Source organism: Phocoena sinus, chromosome 1, assembly GCF_008692025.1.
Source record: "Phocoena sinus isolate mPhoSin1 chromosome 1, mPhoSin1.pri, whole genome shotgun sequence".
NCBI lineage: Eukaryota > Metazoa > Chordata > Mammalia > Artiodactyla > Phocoenidae > Phocoena > Phocoena sinus.
Genome location: NC_045763.1, coordinates 143,723,928 through 143,746,251, shown reverse-complemented (window position 1 = coordinate 143,746,251; position 22,324 = coordinate 143,723,928). Strand labels below are relative to the sequence as shown.

The window sequence follows — 22,324 nt, the reverse complement described above, 5'->3', positions numbered from 1 at the left end:
CTCCGGCGCATCCACCCACCACGCTTGCACCCTTACCTCCCGCAGCTCCAGCCTCTGGGCCACCGCCTCCAGGCACTCCTGCCCCGTGCTCTCCACAGACAGCGTGCACTCGATAACGTTGCTGTCCAACAGGCGGATGCGGGTGACAAAGCAGTTCTTGCTCAGGACGTTGTAGCGCCGGGTCCGGCGGAGCTTCAGGCCGAAAGGCATGGCTCTGTGGCCCTCGGATGCTGCCCTCCTGTCCTGACGCCCACGCCCCTGAGACGGCCTTAGCAGCTTTGTGACTGGGCGATGACACTAGCACCCGTGCTCCTCCAAGTGCGGAAAAAGGCGTCCATGCCCGGCGTGGCGCTCTGGAGGGTCGCTGCAAACAGAAAAGCAGCAGCAAGGTCATCACTTGGAAGGCAAGCTCCAGGCGGCACATATTCCACACACGCAAGCATATGCCCCTGACAGATGAATGTCCAGATTCAAGAGCCAGCAGACTCTGTTGCTCCCAAGCGCCTTGGTCAAACCCGTGCACTTGACCTTACCTTACAAGGGTGATATGATAAGATCCACTTCATGGCTAGAGTAACTGACGCTCAGAGCGATTAAAAGAACTCATCTAAGAATGCACACGGCAAAGCCTGCCTTCACACCAGTGTCTATGTGACTTCGATTCACATGCTTTTTTTCATCGTACAAGCCTGTCTGCTCAAGAAAGCAGGAGTAGAATTTGAACTTTTTAAAAAAATTTCTAAATGTATTATCTCATTTCAGCCTCATTAACAACCCTCTGGGTGTTGACTGTACGATCCCTATTCTAGAGATGAAAAAAGTGGGGTTCAATGATTTAAGCAATTCCCTGATCCTGAACTTAAAATCTTATCTGATTCCTCACTCTTTGTAACACTGCCTCTTTACTTCCATTAACATTATTTCCGTTTATTTTCATTTTTTTCTTTTTTTGCGATACGCGGGCCTCTCACTGTTGCGGCCTCTCCCGCTGCGGAGCACAGGCTCCGGACGCACAGGCCCAGCGGCCACAGCTCACGGGCCCAGCCGCTCTGCGGCATGTGGGATCTTCCCGGACCGGGGCACGTCCCCCGCATCGGCAGGCAGACTCCCAACCACTGTGCCACCAGGGAAGCCCTTATTTTAATATTTATACTTATTTTCTTATTTACTTTATTACTGGATGATAGAAAATGGAGTGAATATGCATTTAATTATTAACTAATTATAAATTAGTAATTAATGATTAACTACTCAGCAACTTTCTTTTTTCAAAAAAAATTAATACATGAATTTTTTAATGCACTTAAAATCACAACTCTATCCTTTTTTCACCAGATATTTAGACAGATGTGGGGAACCACCCTACAATCATTTTGTTCCTTTACAGAATTCTTGATGCAAAAGCCCATCACCAAATTACAGATAATTTAACTTACTAATAACAAGATTTACTGACACCCGGATGTCCCACCAAACGGCAGCGATGACATTACTGCCATGGACAACACGAGAACAAAATAACAACAGTAAAAGCGGCTTTACCATTCCGCCCTGTGCCAGCAATTCTCTCACTGGAAGGCTCGTTAAACTTATCTTCCAAAGAAGCCAGAAATGTCCACACGGTCTCTCTGTTCAACTTTCTGTTCTCCATGAAGTGCAAAGGACTATCTCTCGCTCATATGATTGTTCTGTTAATTTGATTCCCTAAGTCAGGCAGCCTTTATGCCCTTTATCCACAGAATTACCTCTGAGCGCCCTGACACTTGGATAGACAAACAGGAATAATTACTTGTAGGAATTCTTGCATTCATAAGTTAAATGGCTTCAATATTTAGAAATCACTCCTCGTCAGTACCCCCCGGCCTCACAGAGGTTGTCAGGACACAACGCTACAACACAGTAAAACACACTCCTGAGACTCCCTCGGCCATTCTTTGATGCCTGCCCTCGGCACATTCCTTAGCGTGACAGGTAGGTATTTTATGATGGCTTAAAATACATATGCTAGAGACTTGGGCTTGGTAAAATAGATTAACATTTCTAAATCACTTTATGTTGGCAGAGTATCATGTTTACCTGCAAGGTAGGCCAACCTGATGATCTCCTGGTATCTGCAGAAAAAAATATGGAGGGACCCACCCAGAAAAGAAAAACAAAAGAGTATCAGAATTTAAATACAGAGTCTTTAAGAGTTTACTACTCCCACATTCCATCAACTTGCTAAAACACAGGGCAGAAGACACCAAGATTCAACTCCTGTATTAGCTAGAGAGCCTCAAAGAGAGAAAAATATTTGCTCTGTGGGCACAAGTCACATTTCTCATCCTGGGCCGGGCACTTTACATTCGGGTGTGTCTCACCTTGAACACCTAGGAAGGAATGTGGCTGGCTTGGTGCACTTTTATCCCAGGCACCACTAAACACCATCTCAGCTACATATTTGACATGACACAATCCACAATGCAGTTAGTGAGATAAAAAGTAAACTGCACAACAATGTGTACAGATGATCGGTTTTTATAATAAATAAATGGGAAAAAATATACAACTTCACCAAAATGACTGTTATCTCAGGGCTACATGGTGATGGTATCAAACGGAACTCTTATTTTATATTTCACACATAGTCATCCCTCTGTATCCGCAGGGGGATTGGTTCCAGGATCCCAGCAGATACCAAAATTCGAGGATGTTCATGTCTCTTATATAAAATGGCACAGTGTTTGCAAAGAACCTATCTCGTCTACTTTAATTCATCTCTAGATTACTTATAATACCTAATACAATGTAAATGCTATGTAAATAGTTGGCCAGTTTGGCAAATTCAAGTTTTGCTTTTTGGAACTTTGTGGAATTTTGTTTTAAAAAATATTTTCAGTCCAAGGTTGGTTGAATGCGCAGATGCAGAACCTGTGGATACAAAGGGCCAACTGTATTTCTGAATTGTTCTAACATTTTACAATTGCCTTATTTTTGTAAATAAAGATTCTTTTAAAATATTTTAGCTACAGAAAATATCAGGTGCAACATCTGACAATCTGGCAACACATCTCCTAGAAAATAACCATTTTAGGTTTAAAGAACTTTTAAAATCTTCAATTTGCAAGACACTTGCCAGGTAAAGTATCAACAAAAAGGTTATAAGAAAACTGGTCTGGTCCCTCTAAAAGTCAATGTCCCGAAACAAGAGCTGAACAGGAGGGATTGGAGGCAGGTTGGTCTAGAGTAAGAGAAATTCCGGAGTTATAAAAGCAAAATGCAATGTGTGAGCCTTAAGCAAACCCAGGTTGGAAAGAAATAGTTATCAAACACATGAGACCATCAGGGAAATCTGAAATAGAGAGCAGAAATGAGATGATACAAACATAGGCTGGTTAATTTTCTTCTGTTTTTAATAGTGGAATTGTGGTTACGTAGGAGAATGGCTTTAGGAGATGCCAGTGGATATATTTAGGGGTAAAAAGACACTCACGTGACGAGAGGAGGGAGAACTGCAATTGAGCTGAGCGGTTCTCTCTAAGAGCCAAAGTTTAATCTCAGGGAACAGAACATTCACAAACCTTGGTGTGAGAACTGGATTCACCCAGAGAGGCCTGGAGTGAGTGCCCAGTTACTAATCCTCAGTCTACTCATCTGGAAAGATAGCCCCTACCCCAAGTTTGTGAGGAGTTAATGAGAAAATGTTTCCAGGGTGCGCTCAGTAAGTGTGGGTGTATTCCCTTCCTATGCCCCTCACAGTGAGCTGGGTTTGCTCAAAGGATAGCAGAGCAGGTGTGAAAAGGACTTGAGTACCTTGCCACCTACTGTGGACAAAGCCTTTTAAATAGAAAAAAGGCAAAACAAAGAATATAGAGTTTAACATGAAACAATGACAATTCCACAGGGAAACTTGACCAAGTGTAAAACGAACCATGGACTCTCCCAGAACTGCTACCTTGTCATTCCCCCAACTGACATCTGGAGCAGAAAGGAACTGGTCATTTGACGAAATGTCCCATTATGAGCCCATTCTCAGTGGGTTAGAAGACTGTAGCCTTCTCCTTAATCCCTTATTTCAGTCAATAACATGTGTATAGTGTCTGGTGTCAGCAACTGGCTTTTTGGGGTTTTTTTTTTTTTGGTAGAAGATTGATTCTAAACTGCCTTTGGGGGACTTCCCTGGAGTGGAAGTGGTTAAGATTCCATGCTCCCAACGCAGGGGGCCTGGGTGGTCAGGGAACTAAGAGCCCGCAAGCCGCAACTAAAGATCCCACAGGCCGCAACATTTAATTAACATTTAATTTAAAATAAATAAATAAATAAACTGCCTTCGGTCCTATAATCCACTAGGCTGTGTCTCTACAGCTGCTAGCGTATCCCAGTCTCTCTCACACTGAAGAATCGCCCATAGGTGTCTTGGTTCCCAATCAGAATACTGAAGGGAAAGATCTGTGTCAGATTCTCTGTCAGATTCAGCTCTGTGGTCTCCTGCGACCCTAAAGTGGAGTTTTGTACATGGCAGAAAGCTAAATAAATATTTGTTGTTACAATGAAAGAAAGAGTGAATCCTAAAAATAGTTGAGATTTTGAAACCAAGGTAGGACAGGGGCCTCCAGGTGACCCCAGTGAAACTTGAGGAATCTGAAGCCTCAGATAGGACTGACTTGGAGGCGCTTAAGAGAGGCTTAAAACTGTGGAGAAATGGGATGAGAAGTTATTCAGCTCACTGGTGCTTTTGGGGGAAAAAATTTTACCCAGATTTTGAAAAGAACATTCCCACCACCCAAGTTTCCCTTCTCCAGCCCTTAATGTGCCTTGTCCTGGAGGTGGTCTCGAAGACTAGAGAGATGCCATATCCCCTGGAAGTTCTGTGAGAAAACTAGAGAACTACCGATTGGATAGTATTCTAGTGTGCCCATGACTGCCGAAAGCAATTCGTTGGGATATTTGCTGGGTAAACACCACACTTAAATGCCTTTTATGGAATAGGCAACAGTGAGAGAGAACATACAGAAAGCTTCAAAGTCACTTCTAAAACCCTCTCCTGACTAGCCCATCAGATTCCCCAAACCTCTAATATGTATATATCCTTGACTATCAGCTGTGAATCTCCAGTACCCTGTACTCTTCTTTTTCCTAAACATATCAACGAAAACCCTGCAAGTTGAAAACACAAAGCAAAGACAGCTTTCTCATAATACAGAAAAAAGTGTTTGGCTGATTTAATAAATCTTTAAATAAGCTGGGTTAAAAGTAGAGAGATCGGGCTTCCCTGGTGGCGCAGTGGTTGAGAGTCCGCCTGCCGATGCAGGGGACACGGGTTCGTGCCCCGGTCTGGGAGGATCCCACATGCCGCGGAGCGGCTGGGCCCGTGAGCCATGGCCGCTGAGCCTGCGCGTCCGGAGCCTGTCCTCCGCAACGGGAGAGGCCACAACAGTGAGAGGCCCGCGTAACGCATTAAAAAAAAAAAAAAAAAAAAAAAAAAAAAAAGTAGAGAGATCTTTCATAATGTCAACCAAATACAGCTTAATCTTCTTTATTGATTTACCTGTACAGTCTTTAGAAAAATGAAAGACAGAAATTAAAACCCAAATCTTCAAGATGGTCATCACACTTTCTCTTGATCTCCCATGCTATATTACACATACTTGACATTTTTTTCTCCTAAATGTGAGTTCTGAAATCACTAGCCGAAGCTAACTGCTGTTCAGCTGCATCCTTTATTTACCAACAGCCTCTGGAATTTTTCCAGTATTCCATATTATTACAACTCCCAAGCACACCTCACAGAACTATGTAACCCTGGTCTGGGTGTGAGAAAGGAAAAATTGATGTAACTATAGCCCATCCTGTGTATAAACCTGCATAAGGCCCCGCTTAGTTTTCAAAAATACTATGCCATTTTCCTAAGGAGAGTTTTAAGAAAGGATAGGGCTAGAGGGGATGAAAATGTCTTCTCTGATTCCCCCTTTAAAGAATAGCAGACAGGAAGTTCATTTTGTCCGGTGAAAAATCAGACTATTAGTTTCTACTATAAATTTGATATATACCCATATATCAAATTATTTTTAGCCAAGTAAAAGTTTTGTGCAAGGTCTAAAACACAAATCTCTAACTTTTAGTTGCTAAATAACTACAACAACAAAAGCAGAATGGTCACCTTTTAAAATTCCCTCATTTCTCTCCTACTAACTCACTCTCAAACATTCAACGGTGAGATGGAGAAAAATGTGTCCCAAAACACATTTTCCAACATTCCCAGGCACTAACCGTGTGGTTGACCTTTCAAGCCTTTCTTAAGCTGTATTTAAGGTGAGAAGAAAGATTCCTGCTATAGAACCCCATCACAGGGATACCTCACCTACATGAAAGGTAGCTACACAGCAACATCTATGTAGAATATCACTGAAAATCAGGAAATGGAGCCCAAACAGCCTTTGAGCGTTCATATATCACAAAGCCCTTAAGTCCAACAACATACACTTGCTTGCGAAAACAAAAAACACCCTCATAGTTCATTCACTGTAACCTTACATACCTTGCTTCTTAGCCCTTAGCGGATTTTAGATAAGGAAAAGCACCTTGACAGGGCACAAAATTGGCAATGAGAGAGGTGACAGGTAAACTGTAAAAATAAGCCCTCCACAGCATGGAAAGCTGTACTGAAAACATCCTGTAGTAAATGGGAACGATTAAATAACACCCAGCGGGCTCCGGTTAAGAAGGCAGAAACTGAATATATATATATATATATATATATATATATATATATATTTTTTTTTTTTTTTTTTTTTTTTAGCTGTACGCGGGCCTCTCACTGTTGTGGCCTCTCCCGTTGCGGAGCACAGGCTCCGGACCCGCAGGCTCAGCGACCATGGCTCACGGGCCCAGCCGCTCCGCGGCATGTGGGATCTTCCCGGACCGGGGCACGAACCCGTGTTCCCTGCATCGGCAGACGGACTCTCAACCACTGCGCCACCAGGGAAGCCCTGAATATATTTTTAAACAGTCCCATTCATGGTGGTTAAGAATAACAAGAAAAAAAATGGTTCTTGAGAGGTAAAGCTTCCATCACCTGGAATCACTTTTTTCCCTAAGCAAGTGGTTCCCTATCTTTTATTCCTGCTCTAACACTCAGAAGCAAACCAGTTTCAAGAACTGGTTGCAAGAACTGCCATTTTTAACTGGGGGAGAGGGAAGGGAGGGGGAGAGAGGAGGGGAGGGCAGAGAAAAGGGAGAAAGGAGGGGAATGGAGGGAGGAGAGGCCTGCAGAAGGCAACTCTGGGAAAACATGGAATTGAAAAAGCCCCCCAGGTAAATGTTTCAAAAAATCATTTCCCCACCCCCTGCTTTCTGAGGTTTCTAGAGAGACATGATCTTCCCACAAGAAGGACCTTAAAATGTGAAATTTTCCATTTTTCACGTTACTGAAAACTTTAAGGCACTGAAAGTACATCTTGAATATAAATAAAATAATACTTCGTCAGGATTTGCTTAAAAGGAACGGGGTGGGGGAACTGTGCGCGCAGTGGTGGAGGGGGTTTGGTTACAGATGACGCAGTGCTGGCCATGAGTTGACAGCTGTTGAGGGTGGGAGCCAGGTATATCAGGACTCATACCACTCTCTACAGTTTTGTGTGTGCTTGAAATTTTCTGTATTTAAAAGCTGGCAGGTTTTTTTTGTTGTTTGGTTGGGGGTTTTTTGTTTGTTTTTTTAATAAAGAAGTATTTCTTAAATGGTACTTTGTAAAGTAACCTGGTATAACAGATAACAGTGCCCACTTTGCAGAGGTGTTTTACAGAAAAAAGGGGTCAGATTTTTCCCTCTACCCTAAATCCCTCTTGCCCTTCCAAAATAAAACTTGTATTTAACTAGATCAAATTGAGAGTAGGAGTTTTTAATTTCATTTTTAGAAGATGACAGGAAAAGTTTTGTAGGTAAAGTGACAAGTTGGATAGAATACAGAGAACAATCAATCAGACCTAAGAGAAGGGATTCTTCTCTGTCCAACTTACATAATCACCTGTATCAAAATACCTGACTCGGGCTTACTCCTCAAATGAGCTTTCTCTGTTTATTCATGCCAGGAATGCTTTGTCCTAAGAGACTCCACCCTTCTTTGGGAGACCATTGAATCTGCAACTCTCAATTCCAGTTCCTTCTGTCAGTGTCTACACCCATGGTGATGTGTGTCCTGGAATGTCAGAGCTAATCACAGCCCAGAACCAGAATAGGAGATTCCTGCATGTGTCAGAACCCCAGGAAGGCAACAAGGGGAACCTCCATGTTTAAAGGGGATATACGATGCCAGGGTACCCCGCTGAGCTTTATCTCCAAAAGCCCTATGAGATGGCTGTTCCTAATACCCCATTTCACAAACTAGGGCATCGAGACTGGAGAGGTTAAGAACTTACCCAAGAACTTGCTAGGTACTAATGACACTATCTGACCCACGTTCTTATTCAATGAACCATTCTAATAATATCCAGAAAGTGGGTTGGAAACCATGACCTGGTGATATAAAAATAACAATGACAAAAGCAAGCCACCACATTCTATAAGGAAGACTGCGACATGCCATCTGCAGTCTGCCTCTGCGCACCCACAGTGGACTTGACTCAGCTACGGTGGAGATGGATCCTGAGGCAGGTGACCCATCTTCAGCCCTAGGATGTCATATCCAGAGGGCACGGCAGAAGAATCAGGGTCCTGTTCAGGTCACACCGCCGCCACCCCCAATGCCTCTTACCTAGACAGCTTTCCTGCTACAGTCCTGGTCTGTGGTCTGTGCCGCCCAGTGTGGGTAATCCTAGCAGGTCACACACAACCTCTTCAAAAACCAATTTCAGAAACAATCGTAAGAGCAGCCGGAGAGGTTTTTCCAGCCGGGTCAAAGGACTCACTTGTCAAAACAAAAGAAACTGGCTGAAGGTAAACACACCTTCAACTTTCTTCACCCTCCTCTGGGATTTGCGCCCTGAGGGCACAAAGCCCAGGAAGAGAGGGGCTCTTCGTGAGAGGCTGCTGCAAGTGACGTCCCTCGGCCAAGTTTCCACACCTCCCTTTCCTCCGCTTCCTTCCTGCCCTGAGTTCCCTCGACTTCCCTCACAAGTCCAGGGCTTTCGGATGGGAGGACTCATCTGTGTCACTTCCTCTCCAAACATAAGCAGGAGCCAAAGCATCTCTGCCAATTCTCTCCCCCCTGGGTCTGTGCATCCAGTGCCCGGCTTCCCTGGGTGCGCTGTCTTGTTCCTGGGTTTCTCCAGCCCCACCAGTGAGCCTCTCCCCGATGTGGGGTAATTTCCACGCACAAGCCATTTATAAGCTCTATCACCATGGCTCAGCGGCCTCACTTTCTGCATTCATAACACGGGGGTGATAAGAGTCCCCCTGCAACACACAGGGTTGTTGGAGGACTTATAGGAGTTATTACTATATAGGGTGCTGGTCCAGCGCCTGGCATGTGGTCGGCACTATGTATGTTTACTCTCACTGCCCTTATTATCGTTGCTATTTCACTAAATATTGCAGAAGCCCAAGGAAACCCAAAGTACCTGCTAAGCCCCAGAAGAGAAAAAAATCTGCTTTCCAACAAGCCAATAGTTAGAGAATGTTTAAAGTTAAGGCTATTCATCATAAGGAGACAGACCATGAATGAAAAGCAACTACAGGTCCCACTGATTGGGAACCGTGACAGGGGGTGCCTAGTGGGTTTCAGATATGTGACCACTCCAGTGAGTCAAGAATACAACCAAGTGGGTTCTAAAGTGTTATAATGCAATCACTTCTTCAGAGCCAAGATGCTGAATCCGGGGGGAGAAAGAATGAAAACAGGTATGAACTAGTGTCAGCTGTTAAAGAGTTGTATAATCCCAACTGATGTAACCAAATGTTAATTACTAATGGGAGAAAAGGAAGCTTCTAAATAGATGGTCACGCGACACGTACGTCCCTTCATGTAAGAAGACTACGTACACACATGCACGGCAAACCGATCCTAACTGTCCTTTCTTCTCTTTGTCCCCTACCTGGTAGGTAGACACATACACACACCTTAAGTGGGTACTTGGTAAAACTTACGTTGTACTAAGTAGCTCTCAGTAACAGTACAAAGAAAAGGCATCCGTCTACCTCTAGCAGAGTAACTTCGCTGTTGTAAAAACAATTTGTTCTCATCCTACGATTCCTGTTACCATCAGTGACCTCAAACCTGAAGATCTGCTCAGCTGCCTGCATCTCGCAGAGCAAGTCTGAGCCTCAGGAGACAAGACGCTGTCCGTCTTGTCTCTCCCCCTGCATGGGGGACGTCTGTGCCCTGTGGGATGTGAGCCTGGTAAGGACCAGGAGGGCAAATGTCAAGTGCTTCAGTTCTCAAGTGGGACGTTTAGCTCTTAAAAACTGAAAAACGTACACATGTACACTTCCTAACAAATACATATCTAATAAATGCAGCAAAGACTATACAGAGTAAACCTCATTCAAGAGGCCCCCCCTTTGCTCTTTTGATTTATGCTTATGTTTCAAAATGTTAAGGATTTCAAATGTCCCTAGAAATAAACACCATTTACTGAAATCTTTGTACATAAGCAAAAAAAAAAAAAGAAAGAAAAAAGAAATTCCTGGGAAAATACATGCATCTGTTCTTCAACTAGATTGTAAGAGGGCAGGAACCAACAATGTTTTACCCAACTTTTGTAACCCCAAATCCTTCTGCACTATAATTAACACATACTCTGACTCAGTAATGCCACTTTGGGGAAACTAATTGGAAATAAAAGCAATGAATCTTAAGGATTACATATAAGGATGCTGCAGTAAACATCATCTGTAGTAGAGGGTGGGAACTAAGAGCAACCCAACCCAAATAAATTCTGCAATTGCCACATTATTTGGGGTATTATACAGTTATTAAAAAATTAATAACATCTGAACCTATGAACTCAGAGCAACAGCCATGAAAAATTCTGTAACTATTGGCTTGTTGGAAAAGTTGCAGAGTAATACGTAAGGGAAAGACAAAGCAAAGCCAGTCATCTTGCACATGTTTATGCTTATATAAGCTTGGAGAAAGGTGTAGAGCATTTCCATCCATCCTCAGAAGGATGAAAGGGGCAGCAGAACATCTACTTTGTCTTTAGTCTTTGGAGTATTAATATCTTATTAGACCAAAAAAAGGTATTTTAAACCACTTAGCCTCTGCCTCTCCTAAATTCTACATGAAGGCAATTTGGAAGAAGTCCTCCTTCAGGAGTAGTATTACATCAGCTATCATGTATCATTTCAGCTAGAGTATTATCTGAGTGGTTACTATGTGCCAAAATTGGGCTTAAGACTTTTGCAGGCCTCATATCATTTAATCCTCAAAATCCCTATTTACAGATAAGAAAACTGAGACTACATAACCTGTAGACTACATAACCAGTCCCAAAGCCATCAGGTAGCAGAGACTCCCTCCAAGCCCAGTCTTTCATCATTAGATTATACTGTAAGATGCACATTTGCTATCTATGTCCTCTTCATAAATATCGATATTTAGCACACTGTCTCATTAACCACATGGCTTTCAGCATCATACATAATCATCCCATGACTAAAAGCAAAAGGAAAAAAAGAAAATTGCTTGGGATCAAGCATTCCTTCTCAAAATTAGAACTGATTAAAACCACTTAAATCTTGGAACTTGCATGAGTTTTCATTCTTTTGAATTATTAGAGTTCAAAATGTCATTCATTCTCTACTTTAAAACTTTTAATAATCTTTAATACTTTCTGATTATAAATTCATTATAAGAAAATTGGAAATCATGGAAAACTAAAAGGAAAAAATAAAAGTCACCCATAATGTCCCCATCCAGAAATCAATTTAAAACTTTTGCATATTTTATCCAATTCTTTTAATTAAATGTATTTTAAATTTGTTTACACAGTTGGGATTGTACAACACTGAGATTTTTCTTTTGTCTGATTCCTACTTATTATTTTCCCATATTACTAAAAATTTTTCAAAAACAAGTTTAAACTGTTACATAATATTCCATGGGATAGATCAACATTTATGTAATCATTCTCCATTGCTGAAGTGTTAGGTCGGTTCTGATTTTTTGCCATTGTTCTAAAAGATTTGCCTAGACCTCTGATCCTTTCTTTAGGTTAGATTCTTAAGAAGGAGTGTTATCAACTCAAAAGCTATACGTTTTTAGAAGTCTCAAACGTACTCCTAAATCGATTCCCAAAGGACTGTAAAATGTACAAGCCATGACAAATTGCTAAGACTTCCAATTCTTTACCTGTAAAATAACTGAAATACTGTGTTTTCGTAAATACTTTCATTAAAAGCTGCATAAAGTAAACAGAAAGGAATCAAACGTGGAGTCAAAAGAACCAAGACCAGGTTAAAGCTTTTTTCTCTTACAGGGTTGTCTTCAGCACGACTCCCCAAAAGGCAGAAAAGCTTCAGTAAAGGAAAATTTCAACCCACAAGGGATACATCAAAGCCCCAATGCCCCCATGTGACAGGAGGTCTGGGCAACAGAATGCATCCCAATATCCAACTTGCAATAAATGGGATCCCTTCTCTCCAGAGCTACAGTGCTGTGTCCCATACCACGACTTCAGAAGCAGCAGTTCTAAGGATAGCTTTTGAGAAATAGAACATGTTGCCCCCCCATCAAGTGGGAACTATGGAAGTTACTTGGCCTAAACATCAAATGACTGTACTTCCTTATATTTATATATCATTTCCTCAAAAACTATTATTCACTCAGCACAGACTACTAATTGTGGGAAATCCCAAAGAACAAGTAAAGACACCCTCTCTGCCTACCGAGTCGTAGGAAATGCCAGGTAAGGCTAAAACCAAGAGCAGCAGATACACTGCGCAGCCGGGAAGAGATTAGCCCAGACAGAGCAAGGGCAAGACGGAAAGAAGGAGTAGATGAACATGCACACCAGCCATCTGGAGACCTCTAGGCTTCAGGATAACTTACAAAAGGCAGAAAGGGAAATGACAAAGGTTCGTGGCTCAAGAAGACCTTCAAGTATGCAGAGGATTTTGGCTAAACGTTCTGTCCAAGCTCATTGTATTTCACACAAACACAATAGTTAAGACAGAAGAAACGGAAGGTCCAAACACAGTCAGCACAAGAATAAAAATTAGAATACTCTATGGATCTTACTATCACATACGATATTTTGAAACTGTTCCATTTACCCAAACACTGGAACCATAGTCATTAGTTCTCAAGAGCAGTTAAGTCAGAACGGTAAATGGTAATACAGCAGCTAAAACAGGCAAGAAGTGAAGAATGAAGATCCCATTCTACTACCTGCTCCTGGACACCCGGAAGAGAGAGTGAACTGACTTGGAAAAATAAGATGACACTTAGTCACTTATACACAAGGTTAGAACTTTTAGATGGTGGCTAAACACATCGAAGAAAAATTACCCAGGGTGACCATACTTCAGTAACTCATTCCAGTAAGAATCTTCACTGTGTTGAAATTTCTCCTTTGTAAAATATACTTAAATCTCTGATTCTCATTTTATCCATTTCCTCTTAAAGTCTTTCACCTTGAAAAGGGCAACTGGGAACCATCATCTCTACATCACACCTTCCAACATTTAATACTTAGTATGACATGCACTGCCTCAGATTCTCCAACTTAAATCATCTTTCCTTTCTTACCTTCTCTTTTTAGGTTCATCGCCCTTTAATTATCTCTGTAGTTCCCTATTAACTCTAAATTCTTATTTTCTTCTAGTTGCAGAAGTGAAATAAGACAAGTTATCTTTACAACCTATCTCATTTTCAACAGAAAACACAGTGCACACAAGTGGAGTTTTCCCGTATCTTCACTAGAAGGAAAAGATCTCTCACTAGAGGAAGAAACCAAAAAACAAACCGACCAACCAACCTAGTCCTGTTCTCATTTGTATCACATAAAGAAGAATAGGACAAACTAAAAAGAAAGTATAAAATAGGTCTGGAATATGTAGGTTTAACTCCTTGCTCTGTCTGGTTACTTTAGTCCAGTCAATAATTAGAAATTTAGAGCTAGAAGCTAGGAGATCGCTGAGTTTAACTGAAAAATCACTTCCCAACTGAAAAATCACTTCAAACCGAGGAGGAGAACAAGACTTATATGCTAAAAGCTCCATGTTTGATGAAAGTAGGGGATTTCAGAAACCCCGCAACAAAAGATACAAATCCAGAAGGAAAAAACCCAGGAGAGCAGGTTAAATTGGCCCCCTGTTCGCCTACCTCTGGGAGGCACAAGGTAGCAGGTGTTCTGTTTTGCGTTGCGAGTGTGTAGGTTGTGAGTAAGGAAGATGCGGAAGTAGGGCAACTGCTTGAATGTCTTTCTAAGGAAGTGTTACTCCTCCCGGTCTAGCTGGAACAGGAAGTCAGAGGGCTCCAAGAGGGAGGTCTCCAGGAGGGAAGGAGGAAGGGAGAGGGGTGTGAAATTATCCGACAAGATTGGATCATGTGGAAAGCTGTGTAAGAGGCATTTCATAAAGCCATTAGAGGTGTGTGGGAAGACTTAGATGTTTAAAGAAAACCAAGCAAAGGAAAAGGTGAAGCATTTACCAACTCAAGGAAAAACAAGAATGTGTTCGAAAAAGAAAATGCAATCTCAACACCACACTTGGCTTAGCTGTAACCATTACTTAACATATTTATACTGAATAGAAAGCAGTGGACTGAGTCTAACCAGAGTATTCATGCTGCTAATCATTCTGGAAGGATGGTGGCAAGGAAGACTCGGTGTAAGTGAGATCAAGTCCTTACCTCTCACTGCCACCACCACCAGCATCCGAGCTAACATTATTGAACACTTACTGTGTTTTTTATTTTTTAAACTACTGAGCACTTATTAGTTGGCCTCCTGTCTCTCCCGGGAGTCAGGAGGCTGCCACAACACAAAAGGCACCATGCAACTTCCCAGACTGAGAAAAGAGGGATGTTTCTCTAGGAAGGAAAGGTCCCCTTGAATATCTTGAAGCCAGCCTTTGGAATTCCTTCAGTGAGAAGACGAGCATCTCGCTCTGTTTCAGGAAGTCTGTGGTAAACGCCAGGAACAGGGACCCATTAGAAGAGACTAGATGAATAAAGAAGGGCCCATGGACACTGAGCTGGAAGAAGTGGACCCGAAGAGAAATCTGAAATACAGCTGACCTAGACCTCCAACTCCCGATGTCCACCACTCAAATACTAGAGGCTAATCTAAATGCAAACACAGATGGCTTTTGTACTGAGCCTAAATCCATGAAGACGGATGACCATGAGGGCTGAAGACATCCCGGCTTCATATGTAAGTGGTGATTCCTAGAGCACAGACATGTACAGATGCTGGCATCTTTATGGGTTCAATGAGTGAAGGTCAGTGAGTTCTAGTCACTAAGTGTTCAAGGCCAAAAGCCAAACTCCTAATTTTCCCAGAAATTATAGTTACCATTTATGGAGCATTTCCTCCACACTAAACTCTGTGCATATATTATTTCTAGTACTCACATCACCAACCTTGTACTAGGCATCATACCCATCTTATACAGATAAGTAAACTGAAGCTTACAAAGTTTAAGTAACTTACCTAAGACAACACACTAGCTAGCAGTGGAATTCACACAGTCTCCATTTGGCCATGTGGTTTCCATATTCCATAATATCTTACAGTATGAGCCTCTATTATGACTCTTCTAGAGTCTGGAGGAATACAGGGAAATTAATCTCTACCAATGGAAATATATATAACTCAGAGCTCACGACCTACTGACAGTGTTGAATACAATTAGTTACCACATTAGAGAAATGCACTCTTTGAATTCCTAAGGTTAGGACAAGAGGAACAGAGTTGCTAGATGACCCAGGGTCAGGAGAAAAAGAAAGAACGGAGATTAGAGGGAGTGGAGGGCTAGAAGCCAGGTCTTTACTCCATGTGGGCCTGGCGTTTGCTCTAGACACATGCCTGGCATTTACCAGTATTGTTCCTCCTCTGTTTCAAAAACAAAAACAAACTCCTTGGATCCTGACATTCCTCCCACTAATGAACAGAGGCTCATCTTGATACCGTAGGACTGACTGAAAAAATGAACCAAAATGTGGGGAAGTTCTTAGACATTTACATGACAAACTGGCATATCCCAAGGTTTAGCTTTGGCACTTCTCAGGAAATGTGGAAAAACTGACCCACTGTCACCCAGAGACACGAACCTTCTACTTATTCATGTTAATTTGTGCACTTTGGTCAAACTCTCCAAAGCATCTTTTCACTCTACCAACAGAATAATAAATACCAGATAAATATGTGAGTTGACGGATGTGTTAGTTAACCAGATGGGGAAGTCCTTTCACAATATGTATGTACATCAAATCACCACGATATTCACTTTAAATATCTTAGTTTTATATGTCAGTTATACCCCAATAAAGCTGATTTTTTTTTAAGTTTTTAATAATACCAGAAAAAACTATATGCTTTTATATTCTCATGCGTAAATGCAGCAGAAGTGAACACAAATTGCACTGCACCCACTCCTCTTAAGCTAATGCCAATATTAAAACAAATTCAACCAACAAGGACCTGCTGTATAGCACGGGGAAGTATACTTGATAATTTGTAATAACCCATAAGGGAAAAGAATCTGAAAAAGAATATATATATATATATATACACACACATATACACAAACACACACACACACACACACACACACGTATGTATAACTGAATCACTTTGCTGTTCACCTGAAACTAACAGAGCATTGTAAATCAACTATACTTCAATAAAAAATAAAATGTACTGAAAATGACATCTATGTAGACGCATTTATTAGATAATTCGAGTCGCCAGAAAAAAGAGAAAATATCTATAAAAACATATAGGAAACAAAAAAAGGTACCCAATTAAAGAAAACTAAGAGAACAAAAGTAGAACCAGACATTTTTGTAGTACAAATATTGAAAAAGCTAGAAAGTCTTTTTTGAAATTGTTTAGACCTAGTGTATCATTTTCACTGCAATCTTTTACCTATAAACATAAAGGGGAGTTTTTAAAATTAGTTTTTATTGTATGATAGTTGGCTTACAGTGTTGTGTTACTTTCTGCTATAAATTAAAAAAAATAAAATAAAATAAAATAAACAAATTCAAGTAAATTATGCCTATTTGCCAAAGCATGTCCTAAAGTCACCGATTCATGGGTAGTTCACATATGACTAGAGAAAGGAAAGGAAAATGAAGGAAGGACCAAGCAGGAAACTTACTGAGAGGTCTCAAAAAATAGACTAGAATTAAGGAAGGTGAATCAAGGACTGTGAAATCCAATTATGAAAGCAATAGGGAAAAACCTTAAATCAACCTACCCTTTGCAAATAACATAGGAAGAAGGTAGGAAAGCATCGTGTTGCAACATAACATGCTTAACAGTGACTTAAAGAGAAGCCGGCTTCGGGGGAAGGCCTCTCTCTGACATGCCTGGGAAGAAGAGACAGAGGATGCTGTGGGTATGATCTTCAGGCCACATAATCAGCTGCATCTGAGGGAGGGCAAGGTTGTAAAGCACTGCAGGATGGCTTTCCCACTCTGCCACGACATCCCTCCAATAGTCCAGGCAGAGTAACGAGGGCAAACGGATACAAAGCAGAGCTGGGACCAAAAGTCCACACCTAAGCACTGAACCCATTCAGCCCAAAGACCTCACCTTTACGAGAGGATGCTACTGGTGACACGGGGGAGAAAGTGAAGGTTCTGTGTACACCATACAGCATTTAAGCCAACCTTTGAAACAGAAGAACATTTCTATCCAAACATGAATTTTGTACTGACCACAGGCCATCTTCCCACTTATGAGCCAAGAGAAGTAAATAAGAGTCAAATTTGTTCTCTATTAAATTAAGGTTATATTTTAGGACAATGGCCTAACCCACACTTTTAAAAGAAATTCATTATTGCAAATATTTATCAAGGACCTACGATGTGCCAGGTACCATGCTAGACAGTACAGATAAAACTATTTAAAAGAAAAAAATAAAAAATAAAAAAAATAAAAATAAAAAAAACTATTTAAAAGATACGGGGGGCTTCCCTGGTGGCGCAGTGGTTGAGGGTCCGCCTGCCGATGCAGGGGACACGGGTTCGTGTCCTGGTCCGGGAGGATCCCACGTACCATGGAGTGGCTGGGCCCGTGAGCCATGGCCGCTGAGCCTGCGCGTCCGGAGCCTGTGCTCCGCAACGGGAGAGGCCACAACAGTGAGAGGCCCGCGTACCACAAAAAAGTAAAAAATAAAAAAATAAAAAAATAAAAAAAAAGATACGGGCTGTGCTGTCCTCAAGAAGCCCACCTACCATAAAACACCTTAATCTCTAAAACAACTGTCTGTACAGGCACTCAAAAGACTGAAATCACTAAAGCATCCAGGCAGGGCAGTATCATAGCTGAGCACGTAAAAATCACCAAATAATGCACTGGCATAAGTCTCATCTTTTTTCTTAAGGACATTTGCCCTTCTTTAAATGTCAAATACCAGAACACTAAGGAATACCGTTAACTTTCACTTATCCAGCTCATTTCCACTGAGTCACCCTGCAGACACTGCAGATACCAAGATGAGTACAGTCCAGTACTTGTCCTCAGGAAGCTCATAATCTAGTGAGGATGAATTGTTAAGAATCAGAGAGGGCAAAGAGCATTCTCTGGAAAGAGGTTTGAGAGCTGTGTTCAAGAAGATTTTTGCAAAACTGACACAGAGTAATATTATTGCCTTTTTCTCCTTACAAATTTCCCCACTGCAAGCTCTGACATCAGAGCAGGCTCTTGACCTCTCTGCTATGGTGGAATGTACTTCATCAAAACAAGCTTGCTGCCACTTCTCAAATTACGAAATTCACTCTCCCCTCCCACTATGGCATTCAAAGACATCTGAATTTTCCCTGGTCTATGGTGTGGCTAAAGGCTGCTCCCAAAGACTAAATAAGGTGATATGAAGAAGGCCCTTTAAGATATATGGTCTGGGCTTCCCTGGTGGCGCAATGGTTGAGAGTCCACCCGCCGATGCAGGGGACACGGGTTCGTGCCCTGGTCCAGTGGGAATCCCACGTGCCGCGGAGCGGCTGGGCCCGTGAGCCATGGCCGCTGGGCCTGCGCATCCGGAGCCTGTGCTCCGCAACGCAAGAGGCCACAGCAGGGAGAGGCCCGCGTACCGCAAAAAAAAAGATATCTGGTCTGTGCCTTCCTGGATACTGTGGAGGAGGAAGAGGATGGTGATAATAATGATAGTGATTAATAATCGCAGCTTCAATGGACTCAGCATTGACTATGTATCAAGCATTGTGCTAAGCGGTCTCAGCTCATTGTCATTTAATGCTCATGAGAGCCCTACAGGACAGGTCTATTATTTAATCCCCAGTTTACAGATGAGAAAATTGAGGATTGAAGAGGTGGAGACTTTGCTCAAGGACACAAAGCTAGAAAGTGGCAGAGCCGAGCCCAGGTGTTTACCCAGTGTACCATGCCCTCCCTTAGCTGTCTTTTCCCCACATGCACCAACCACCTGCAAGGAGCAGGAACCCCGCATGCCTTTTCTAACCCCCAAGCTTTTAAGTGCTATTGCCTCTGAGAGGTCCTACTTTCCAGTTGACTCCACTTGTCTTTCAGAACTCATTTGGTGTCACCTTTCTAGGAAACTTTCTAGACTGCCCCTCTCTAAGGTTTGATGTCTCTTCTCTGGATTTCCCCAGCCCGTGGGCACGGGCCCTCTCTCTCAGAGATCGTGCCATGCAGTCTTGAGCTGCTCAAGGTCATGGGTCATTTCATACTCAATTTTGGAGCTCCAGAGCCTTGTGGAGCGCTTATGCAAAGCAGGCATCAAATCAACTGTGCTGGTTGGTTGAACAAATGATTGAGGAGAGAGAACTGAAGCTAAGGGTTTATTCCAGAACATTCTTTGGAGCCAGAGATACCCAAGTTCAAGTCCTAACTTGATTTCTTACCAACTTGACCAACTTAACTTTTCTTCTTTTTTTTTTTTCCCCCACCTTAACTTTTCTAAGCTTCAATCTCCTTTATAAAACAAAGGTTAAGAGTAGCATATAGCTCAAAAGGCTGTTCTGAGGATTAAGATTTAGAAGCATAGCTCAGTAAGTGGCATATAGTATGTGCTCAGTAAATGTCAGCTATTAGTACTAGTAAATTACAGGTCAAAAACCAACTCGCCAGTAATAAAGGACTTCGCCCTTGGTACCTAGCTCCTCTCTTCCCTCCAATCTCAAGGCTCTGAGCAGATACAGAGTTACTCCCCATATAATATGGTTACAGGGTGGGAGAGATCACTTCCACAAGCAAGCCGGATCCCTTCCAGAGCTAAACATTTAAAAATTACTTAGGTTTTTCAATAAAGCTTTGAGGGGAAAAAATGTTTCACACATAACCTTGAATTTAACCTTTTCTCCCAAGACAAGCATTTCCCTAGGAACTCATGACCTAGCTCAGAATAAAGCAGCTGCTACACTAACAACTACCTTTGACAGAGCACTATTAGTAATATTATCATGCTGATCGCTAGTTCAAGTTTAAAAGCTTAGTCATTTCACACCATATGGGTCAAAACATCCTTGGCTATAAATTAGACCACGGAGCGTATCCCATTTTGCATATATAAGTGACAATACCATGAAAGATGTCAGAATTCATAGTTATATTTATGCTACTTTAAGAAATGTAATTTGCTTAATACGGTCTAACCCCATATTCAGTGCCATAGGAACAAACTGCTTTTCAAATTACATTTTCTTTAATAGGTTTTAAAGCTCCATAGATTTCATTACAATAATTATGTAGGACTAGGAATAGCCTGGAAAAATTCTAAGATCAAGCCTCATTTTATATGTTCTCTTGACGCTGTAATGTCATATTAGTTCGTGGATAAAACTGCGATGTAAGAGCTCTACAGTGGCTGCAGACGGCCAATGCTGCTGAAGTACTCCAACTTTTATTTACCGGCCTTGATAAAGCACCACTGCATCCCCTCCTAGGCTTACAATGAAAACTTCAGAACATGGAAAGTTGGTTTTGGAAAGAGACCAGATGAGATGCAGTACTCATCTACGTAGTGGCCAGAGCAAACGTGCACCCTTTTCCTTCCGTGCTTCATTGTTCTGGTCCACACTGCCCCTCTCCAACAAAAGGCTTATTTACTACAGTAGATCTTAGTCTAAAAAACCACAGTCTAAAAAACCAGAACATTAAGGAAGAAATTTGCTTTTTATACACAATTTTAATCTACTCAGAGGCACAGTGAGATCAGTGAAGATGCTCTAAGTTGATATGCTGGCCCATGTGTTAGACCTATTTTATGTACAAGGGCAACACATACAAGGTCACATATATATATGATGAAAAGCTGCTCAAATCTGAAATATCGGCAGAATGATTATACTGGGAGCAGCTTTTACAGAACATATTCTTATGGGCATGTGTCAAAGAAAGTAAGAACAACTTCTAAAGTAGTGGCACTCAACTTGCGTGAAGATAACCAGTATGCAAATACACAATCCACCAGTGTTCTCTCTCCCATCTTTAGTGCCTTCCTTTTTCTCTCTTTTCTTCTTCTCTCTTCCTATATTACACTAGTGGGCTTGGCAGCCTACTGCATGGTCTAGCACCCCCAAGGTTACAGAGGTTGGGGATTCCTGCCATATAACCTTATGCTTTAATGCTTTCTGGTCAAAATAGGAGCCAGCCCTGGATATACTTCTCTTTAACTGCTGAGTTAACCAACAAACAGTATGCCCCATTGTGTTCCATCATCTAACTTTAAGAAGTTAGAGCTGTTCTTTTTTCTGAAGGAGTGGAAAGAGAAGATGCTAGGAAACTGGTTATATAGAGGAAGCTCTTACCTGAACAGCAGCGAGGCAGAGAGAAGGAAAGCTGACAAAATACTTGTGTAAAGGAAGAATGGCCTCTCCTGACATTTCTAAGGCCAAGAGCCACTACTACACTATTGGATGAAAGAGAGGCAGTGAGGGCAGGTGATTCTGTTCCTTGACAAGATTCAAGGAAAGGAAGGAATGAAGTATAATTAGCAACAATGACCACGTGTCATCTTCACCACAAGTAAACTTAAGGGAAAGAGATGCCTGCAAGACCTGGAATTCCTCTTGTCCAACTCATGAAACTAAACAGGTCTTGAAGATTACTTAACTCGCTTTAGATCAACCAGCAATAGTCCGAGAGCTGGGACCAGCATTGGTGGTGAGATGTTTTCTCTCTCCTTAGCCTCATCCCGTAAAAGAATGGAGACACATCCAGTTACTCATTAAGGTGAAAAAGATCTAAAGACTCAAGAGCT

General features: G+C 41.9%; 1 protein-coding gene across 1 annotated transcript in view; it reads right to left on the bottom strand.

The window, feature by feature from the left end:
• Positions 1-22,324, bottom strand: part of PTPN14 (protein tyrosine phosphatase non-receptor type 14) — a 173,382-nt gene that overhangs the window by 108,405 nt on the left and 42,653 nt on the right. The window contains 1 exon segment of the mRNA XM_032633781.1: positions 37-364. Within this exon segment, the coding sequence (XP_032489672.1) occupies positions 37-210 (174 nt within the window). The 5' untranslated portion in view covers positions 211-364.